This window comes from Paramisgurnus dabryanus, chromosome 21, assembly GCF_030506205.2.
Source record: "Paramisgurnus dabryanus chromosome 21, PD_genome_1.1, whole genome shotgun sequence".
NCBI classification, from domain to species: Eukaryota; Metazoa; Chordata; class Actinopteri; order Cypriniformes; family Cobitidae; genus Paramisgurnus; species Paramisgurnus dabryanus.
The window spans coordinates 30154815-30164093 of record NC_133357.1 but is presented as its reverse complement, the minus strand read 5'-3'; the positions used below and the strand labels follow the sequence as shown (position 1 = coordinate 30164093).

The following is a 9279-nucleotide window of genomic DNA, read 5'->3' as shown; positions in this document are numbered from 1 at the left end:
TGAACAAGTTTCTCTAAGTCCTGTCTTGAGGCAAAACAACTAATTCTGGCAATATTTCTGAGATGATAGTAAGCTGATTTGCTTATCGCTTTCACGTGACTACTGAAATTGAGGTCAGACTCTAAAATTACACCAAGATTTCTGACTTTATTTTGTGTCTTTAGACCCCTAGAGTCAAGGTAAGTATTAACCTTGAGAGTTTCATCTTTATTTCCAAATACAATGACTTCAGTTTTGTCTTTGTTTAACTGGAGGAAGTTTTGACGCATCCAACAGTTAATTTCCTCAATGCATTTACATATAGAGTCAATGGGGCTGTAGTCATTGGGTGACAGGGCTAAGTATATCTGGGTGTCATCTGCATAGCTGTGGTAAGCAATTTGGTTCTTTTTCATTATTTGACCAAGTGGGAGCATACAAATTAAACAGAAGCGGTGCAAGAATTGAACCCTGTGGGACTCCAGTTGTCATGGATGTCCACTCAGATTTATGGTTACCCATGTTCACATAGTAACCTCTACCTTTTAGGTATGATTTAAACCATTTGAGGACCATCCCAGAGAGCCCTACCCAGTTTTCCAGTCTATGTAAGAGTATGGTGTGATCTACTGTGTCAAAGGCAGCACTAAGATCTAGTAGCACCAGCACTGATATTTTACCTGAATCAGAGTTTAAGCGAATATTATTTATTATCTTTATGAGCACTGTCTCTGTGCTGTGATGCTGACGGAAACCAGATTGAAAATTGTCCAGATAGCCATTTGAGTTTAAGAATTTGTTTAGCTGATTGAAAACAACCTTTTCAACGATCTTGCTTATAAACGGAAGATTTGAGATTGGTCTGTAGTTGCTAAGTATGGTTTTGTCTAGGTTACTCTTTTTTAGGAGAGGGTTAACAACTGCTGTTTTTAATGACTCTGGAAAAGTGCCTGTGATCAGAGAGGTATTTACTATTTTTAAGAGGTCAGTTTCCAAGCAGTTAAGTACCTTTTTGAGAAAAGATGTGGGGAGCGTGTCAAGGCTGCAAGTTGATGCTTTAAGATGTTGTACTGTTTCTTCCAAGGTTTTTATATCAATTATGTCAAATTCTGAGAGAATTACTAATTTCTGAGGTTGTTGCAATGATATCTGACTGACCACAGTACAATTTGAGGCCGTATCGATCGCCATTCTGATATTACTGATCTTCTCAGAGAAAAACTTGGCAAACTCATTGCATTTGTTGTCAGAGAGCATTTGACTAGGAACTTGATTTGGGGGGTTTGTTAGTCTCTCTACAGTAGCAAAGAGAGTGCGAGTGTTGTTGATGTTGTTGTTTATAATGTTTGAAAAGAAGGTCTGCCTAATTGTAAACAGAATGCGTGGTGTACCTTTTAGAACAATACACAAATATTCAAAAGACTGGTAATCACCAAGTAACACTTGGTTGCATTGAAAGGCATCTTTGAATAAAGCAGGTATTCCTCCACCTCTTCTAACAGCTCTACAGACACTTATAAAAGTAAAGTTGGGTGGGGCTGATTCATTGAGGACTGTAGCACTGCAGCTGTCATCTAACCAAGTTTCATTTAGAAACATAAAGTCCAGGTTGTTAGTGGTGATAAGATCATTAACTAAAAAGGATTTGTTCTTTAGTGAACGGATGTTCAGAAGTGCTAACTTAACAGTAACTGGTTTTGGCACTGTATCAATCCCAGAATGACGTAAAATAGGAAGTAGATTAGATTGAATTGCTGTGCGGTTGGAGAGTGCCTTCGTCTTTCTATCACATGTCAGGACAGAGATAGGGAAAACTAAAGGGACATCGGGCGCCCGCTTGTTCTTAAAATATTTATGATTGCTACTGCTGACGTAGCGGGAACCCAACACATATCAGTTACCAGTGCTGTTTGCAGATGAGGGCTGGTGTGATCCCTGACGTTGGGGCAGAGGTCGGAGTGCTCTCTCAGATGGAGGGGGAGGGCGGGCTGGGCCCGAAGCCTTTGGTGGTTGAGGAGCCCGCCGTTTCTTGGTTGATATTTGGGGACTCGCAGCAATAGAGTGGGAGAGCTTTGTTCCAGCAGATACCAGTTTCTCCATTTTCTCTGAAAAGCCCAGAAGTGGTGATGTTGGAGAGAGGGAGAGAGAGTGTGACGTCATCAGCAGTGATTCTGGTGTTCCTGAAGGCTGGGAGGGAGTGTTGTCATTCCTTCTTTCGTTGTTATCAACAGAAACGTCCTTGGGTGTTGATTCACAATCCAGCTGTAGCGAGGTCTGTGGGCAGGGCTCAGTCTGAGCTGTGTCTGTGAACAGTAGTTGTTGTGACTGCAGAGTTTTATCCTTGTCATCTGAATGTCCATCCAGGTGCTGGTGTAACATCCTGTGGTCATTTCCGCTGTTCAGTAGTGGACTGGCACACTCAGCTGATGGATGATGCATGAAGAAAAATATATTGTCTTTAAGCAACCTAGCACCTAGTTTGTTTGGGTGGATACCATCTGTGTTAAAAAGTTGCCTTTGACTCCAGAAGATATTGAAATTGTCAATGTAATTCAGTCCTCTCATGGTGCAGGTTTTTTGCAGCCATGAATTTAAACTTAATAGCCGAGAAAACACATTTGTTCCTCGGGCTGGGAGAGGTCCACTGATGAAATATTGAACTTTCAGTCTTGCAAGTGTTTCAAAAAGTTAATTGAAATCACCCTTAAGGAGCTCAGACTGCTCTTTCCGAATATCATTCTTTCCCACATGTATGACAATTCGACTGACAGACTTATGTTTCAACAGAATGTTGCAAAGTTCCTTGTTAACATCAGAAACCGTTGCCCGAGGAAAACAGTATGTACGGGTAGCCTTGCTTTCAAAGTTTCTGATAATAGAGTCACCCACTATCAGCGTGCTTGGCTCGGCTACTGTCTGAGCAGAGCGCCGCTGCCTGTATGATATTGAGCGTCTGTTAGCTCTGTAAGCTACTGGCTGATGTGATCTGTGTCCATTAACATTTGGGGATTCTTCACCCAAACTCATTAATGCTTCAAATCTATTTTCAAGCCGTACAGGGGGTGGTAGAATACCAATATTGGCTACTCGAGTTGTACTCATATCTGGGGTAGATGATGCTAATGCAGCAATTTGTGACACTCGTGACAGTCTAATGTCTTGAGCACTTTTGGGTCTCGCACCCTGTTTATGCCATCGGTTTGTGTCCTCAATTACTATAGGTTTCTCTGAGCTCACTATGACCTGTTTAAAAACATTAGGTTCACAGGACTCACCAGCTTTATGTTGAGAAGGACCACGATGAAGCTCTGCTGTATGTTCTTGCAGGGTTGGCAGTGCCACAAGTAACTTTGTTTCGAGAACTGCAATCTTTTGTAAAAGTCTGTGGCAGTTTGAGCAGCAGGTGGATTGAGATCCAAAAGAAGGCATTTTATCTTCTTTTCTTCTGATTGAGTGTGGGCAGATGTGTTGTCCTGTTTTAGGATTGTCAGCTGCCGGCAATAGCAGACTGGTAGACCGCTATGACAAAATCCCCAAGTTGTTGAATATTCCAAATATCAATATGGTTCCAGGAATTTGTAGTTTTAGTGTGAGTGCCCAATTGTTTAGTTTGAGCACTGTGCTGAACTGGTGGTAGTTGAATCAAAAGATAAAAGCGAAAAAGCAAAAACGCAAAGCACAGAGCTCAAGTAAAGGCGTCCGTAACTTGTAAAGATAAAATAATTACAAAACCAGCTAATTATTGCGTGCACATACGGTACAAAGCATGTTATTTATGCTTTAATTATTAATACTAAATATGCTGCGGTCTGTCCACTGATTTGATACTGTAATAAATATGAATGTATAATAACTGTTTAAAAAGCAAAATGTAAAACTTTCAGTAAATAACTATGTACATGCTTAGGACCACGCCCGCCGACAGGGGGGGACAAACGGGTCTGTTGTCCCGGGCCCAGGATGAGGGGGGCCCAGAACTGGAACCTATGGAATAATTCAGTGTTTTCCATACATTGATTTATCTGCCATAGAATCAACACTGGCCGCCACAAATAGATTTTTCATGATTACCATTTACATTTTAATTTTACTATATGAGCGCTCAGTGCGCCTCCCTCCTCCTTCTCTCGTTGCATGCAGCGCCTCAACAGCGCGCGCCCCTCCCCTCTCTCTCCTGTTGCAAGCAGCGCGGCTCTCTCTACAGTCAAAAGTATTTTAACTCCGCGTACCTTTTACTTTCTTTTTCGCGTATACGTCAACAGTCACGGATGTCACTGATAGAGAAGATGGCTGATCGAGTTTATCATGAGTGACTTAACAAAAGGTCAGCATTACCACACATACCCGTTCTGGTGTGAGTCTGTGTCTGAGCTCTCTCCCTACCTATGATGCGGTATGCTCGTGCACTTGTTCTGTAGTAACACTAACCGTGTATTCTCTCGTATTCTGAATTTGCAACAAATTGTCTGCGCTATACGCGATGATATACAATAAAACTACCACTCGTGTTTAAAATTAAAAAGCGCTCATAACGCAACAACACTGATGAGAAGAGCAACATTAGTACAGCCTCAATGGAAATGTATGATGATTTTGTCAGATGAGGGCGCGTTTTTAGCAGCAGTTAAAGAAAGAGCTGATTGGATTTACATTGACATTAACACACATTAACAATGAGTCACTGGGTCGTTACTGGGTCCTGTTTAGTCACTATTTTATAGACAACAGAACAAATAATATGTAAAAATAGAAATCAGTTATGTTAAAATGCAATATAATGTGACGGATCAAAGAGTAAAACACGACGTAATGACGCCACATATATGCTAATCGGCGTGTGACGTCGTCGCCGCCACAGTCTCTCAAAATCCTGGTGGAAACACTGCAATTGTTAAAAAATAAAGAAAATTGGCATATTTGTGGAAAAAATCTAATACAGTCACCTCCATAAATATTGGAACAGAAGCACATTTTGTGTTATTTTAGCTGTTTACCAAAATGTATTCCAGTTACAGTTATGATGGTTTTTCTTTATAATGGAGAGGATAATGCGATCATCCACCACTGTTATCCCATTTAGACATACAGGATTTTAATGTTGCTAAGCTCACCACTGTGTTGTTTTTTATCTGGATGTGCCAAATTGTTGATGAGGCCACTCTTAATGTTCCTGCCATCTCTCTGATGGATTTGTTGTGTTTTTGAAATGGTCTGTATCACTTGCATGGAGATGTCCCTGAATCAAATGATTTGGGTTCACAGCCACAGCTTCCAAATGCAAATACCACACTTAAAATCAACTCCAGACCTTTAACATCTGTCATTCATGAGGAAATTATTTAACAAATAGACAATACCTGTCCATAAAACAGTTTTTAAGTCAACTGTCCCATTACTTTTGAAAAGGGGGAGGTACATATTAAATGGCTGTAATTCCTAAATCCTTCAGCCATTAACGATGTGAATACCCTCAAAATAAAGCTGAGAGTGTGCACTGTAAGCCAATATTCATAATATGACTGCAACTGAAATACATTTTGGTAAACAGCTAAAATAACACAAAATGTGCTTCTGTTCCAATATTTATGGAGGTGACTGTATTTGAGATACATAAAAAAAAACGTTTTATTTGTTTTCTTCCTATACTTGAAATAGTGGTCAAGAAACCCCCCGCCCAACACAAAAATGGTTTGGCCACTGATAAAAATTTTAGGATGTCATTTGATTTGAAGTTAAGTACGCTCAAAATATCTGGTCAGACTCAGCACAAGTCCGGTGCTCAGAAAAGAAAAGAAAAGAAAAGAAAAGAAAAGAGAAGAAAAGAGAAGAAGAAAATAGAGGTTTTCAAAAGAGCGGGTTGACGTTGTATAAATAAATAGTTATTTTGTGTCAGTATATAGTGTCAGTACTACATTTATTTACTATATAAATGTTGAATACAATATATAATAATGCAATATTCGTGGGTCATGAATCTGATAATGCCAAATGTCTTGTTACCAGTAAAAAGTAGGGGGGCCGAGGGGCCCTCCAAGATTATCTTGTCCCTGGCCCAGGCAAGACTGTCAGCTGGCCTGCTTAGGACGTTTGTGTTGTAATAATGTACAGAGAGACTTCAGATATAAAAACAGAGACTAGTAAAGTGATGTTTTATCATTAAAATCTGATAACGTCCATTGATTTAATAGAATGTTTGGGTATACCAACATGGCGGCACAGTGGCTTCACAATTGTGACGTCATGCGCAATCCAGTCATTTATATAGATCAGTGGTCCAAACACAGCCAAGACATCTAGGTTAAAACAAGGCAAAATTTAGGTTGTCATTGAAAATTTTATAGACCTCTAACCATAGTCCAAAAATAAATTAAATCGAATAAATCAATAAATGAAACACCTTGTAACCACTTTGACTTTAATGATGACATATCAGACATCTCTCAAGCTATTTTGGCAAAAACAAGACTATTTTGACAAGAAGTGGGTAACTCATAAACAGACTATAGATGGTTTCAGCAGCAACAACATAAACAAATGGCTTTTGGGGACTAAATGCAACTTCTGGTAGACTTCCACATAGAATCATTAACAACAGTCCTTTTAAAGTAGTTTTATTTTTGATAATGAGGAAAATCAATGAAAAATATATTACCTTTGTTCAAATATCATATCTAAAGTGTATCAACTATTACACTGAGCTAACGTTACTAACGTGTAACATGAATGTATACAATGTTAGCTACAGGTCCTTAAAGGTGGAAAAGAGGATGTTTGTTTTATAAATTTTTGCAATATTACTTGAAACTGTCTTTACTAAATGATAAAAGACTATTTATTAGCTGCACTGAAAGTAATAATATTAATATACGTCATCTGTGCACAAGATAGGGCCTTAAAAACATCAGCCAATTGCTCATGCGGTCATCGCATCAGCGATTGGCCCTCTGGCTTGTCAGTCACTGCTATTACGATCCTTGTGAGAGACGTGCGCACTCCAGTTACTTTACACAGGCGACGCATGCGCATGGCGCATGAAACTTCGTCTTAAGTTTCGTTTTGTTTTCATTGTCGATCCTGCTTTCCTCCTCGAATTTGCACCACGGTAGAGAAGAAACTTGAAGGAGGACGCAAAAGAAATACTTTTTTAAGCCGCTGTGAATAGGAGAAAATTGTAAGGATAACGTAATGTAAACAGAGTCGTTATTGGAGAAACATTTCAACGCTGGAGAGCAATGAAGGAACAGAGAGGTGTCAAGACAGACGCGCAGTTCGCAAAATTCTTCCCGACAGGTAACAGTGATTATTCTTTCTTTGTAGAATAATTATTGTTGTACTTTTTTTTCAAGTATATTGACGTTGTTCTTGTACTGTAGTTGTAAGGCAGTGACCAGTCTGCTACATGCTAGTTGAAATGGGAGTAGCGTCGACTGATCTAACGTTTTAATGTCTTATTTGTTTATAATCATCATTTCACATAATGAATCCACTGACGCGAGTCACGCGACATAGCATATGCCGGTGGTAAACAAACACTCGTGTTCAAATATTCATGCACGAGTTTTGGAAGGCGTTCCCTAGAAATGAGCTGTGAAGGAGGGAGGCTGTTCTTACGCATGCGCTCATTTAAAAACTCAGTAACCGTTTTTGGATTCTCAGTCGGCGAAAAACATCCTCTTTTGAGCCTTTACATTTTTGCCTGACTGCCAAACTTCTCCACACAGTTGTGATCCATGCTCGTCGTCCTCCTTGTCATTTTCGACAAGGTATTTGTTTCAGAGATAAGGGGCCTGTTCTTTGTACTGGATCTTGCAAATTCAGTTTTTTTTCAGTTAGCTGGATTTGATTGTTGACGATTTGGCTTGATCTTGGATTATTTGGTTCTTCAAAGCTCATCCTAAAATCACATCGACGCATTGATGCATTCAGTCGCGGAATCATGAAAAAATCAGTGCAGAATGATCATCTTGCTCTTTTAACCAAATTCCAAAACTTATAAATCTGGACCCTTGTGTGTCTTGTTTGAAGGCTGTTTAGTACAGCACAGAGACACAGAGGAGTCAGAATAAATCCTGAATCCAGCACACAGAGGTTCTGTGAATGTGAAGTTAAATGTGTGTAAGTGTGTGAGCTTCTTCGAGACGCTGTAGAAAGACAAAGTGCCTGCCGGACAGTCCAGATACACTCCCACTCTTTTAGAAGCGATTAAAGGAGAGTCGACATCAATGCTGTTTTTATTGTGCCAAACAGTGAATATGTTATCGGAGCAGTCAAGACTCCAAGACTTTTCATTGAACCCAAATCTACATCCATCATCTGCTCCTCTCCGGCTGATTTCTTTACCCATCACTGATATAACAGCACCTCTCCAGCCACTCCATTCAACCTCCCAATAACAGTGTTCAGTCAGAATCTCTTTACACATAACCTGAGGCCAATAATCAAATCTCTCTGGATGATCGGGATATGACTCTCGCTCCTTTTCCAAACGGGTCACCTTCCTGTTCATCTCAGACAGACGGAGATGAGGATTTACTGTGTTTGGATCCAGTGTGAGATCACAGGCATCTGTACACCAAAAATGACTGTGTGTTTGCGTGTGTGTGTGTGTGTGTGTGTGTGTGTGTGTGTGTGTGTGTGTGTGTGTGTGTGTGTACCTGGTAATTATCACATTATGGGTACCAATTGTCCCCACAAAGATAGGAATACCAGTATTTTTGTGACCTTGTGTGGACATGTTTAGGTCCCCATGAGGAAACATGCTTATAAATCAAACAGAATGATCTTTCTTGAAAATGTGAAGTAGCAGAAAGTTTTCTGTGATGGTTGGGGTTAGGGTTTGGATTAGGGGAAGGGAATATAATATACAGTTTGTACAGTATAAAAACCATTACGTCTATGGAATGTCCCCACAAAACATGGAATGTGTGTATGTGCGTGTCCGTGACCTTGTCTCTATCTGTGTGAAGACTTACACTTGCGTGGTCCTGCTGTGATCATGATCTCTCCAGCATGAGCCACACTATAAAACAAGAAGTCACATTTTGCTGATGCTAAATGAAAATTAAATATGAACAACAAGCATACACAAAAAATAAATAAATACAACAAATGCTAAATACTCTAAGTGCATTTAACATGTTTTCTCGTAAGTTAGCATTTTCTATCAGGCTCTGATATTTATGTTCAGTAATTTCTGTTTAGCAATGAAAAGATTATTAGTCAGTTATTTAAAAGTCTTATCTTCACAAATCTCACTTCAGTCATTTCATGGATAATTAACAAATTTGACTGTCTTTCACT

The 9279-nt window shown here is 39.6% G+C and overlaps 1 protein-coding gene across 5 annotated transcripts in view; it reads right to left on the bottom strand.

The window, feature by feature from the left end:
- Window positions 1-6377: 6377 nt before the first annotated feature.
- The window catches only part of LOC135772947 (protein NLRC3-like), a 121898-nt gene continuing 118996 nt past the window's right edge, over window positions 6378-9279 (bottom strand). For all 5 annotated transcript variants that reach the window (XM_073812976.1, XM_073812973.1, XM_073812977.1 and 2 more), the window contains 2 exons: window positions 8952-8998; window positions 6378-8544 (listed from right to left, as the gene is read on the bottom strand). In XM_073812976.1, coding sequence (XP_073669077.1) covers window positions 7970-8544; window positions 8952-8998 — 622 coding nt within the window. In that variant the 3' untranslated portion in view covers window positions 6378-7969. The remainder of the gene's footprint in view (window positions 8545-8951; window positions 8999-9279) is intronic.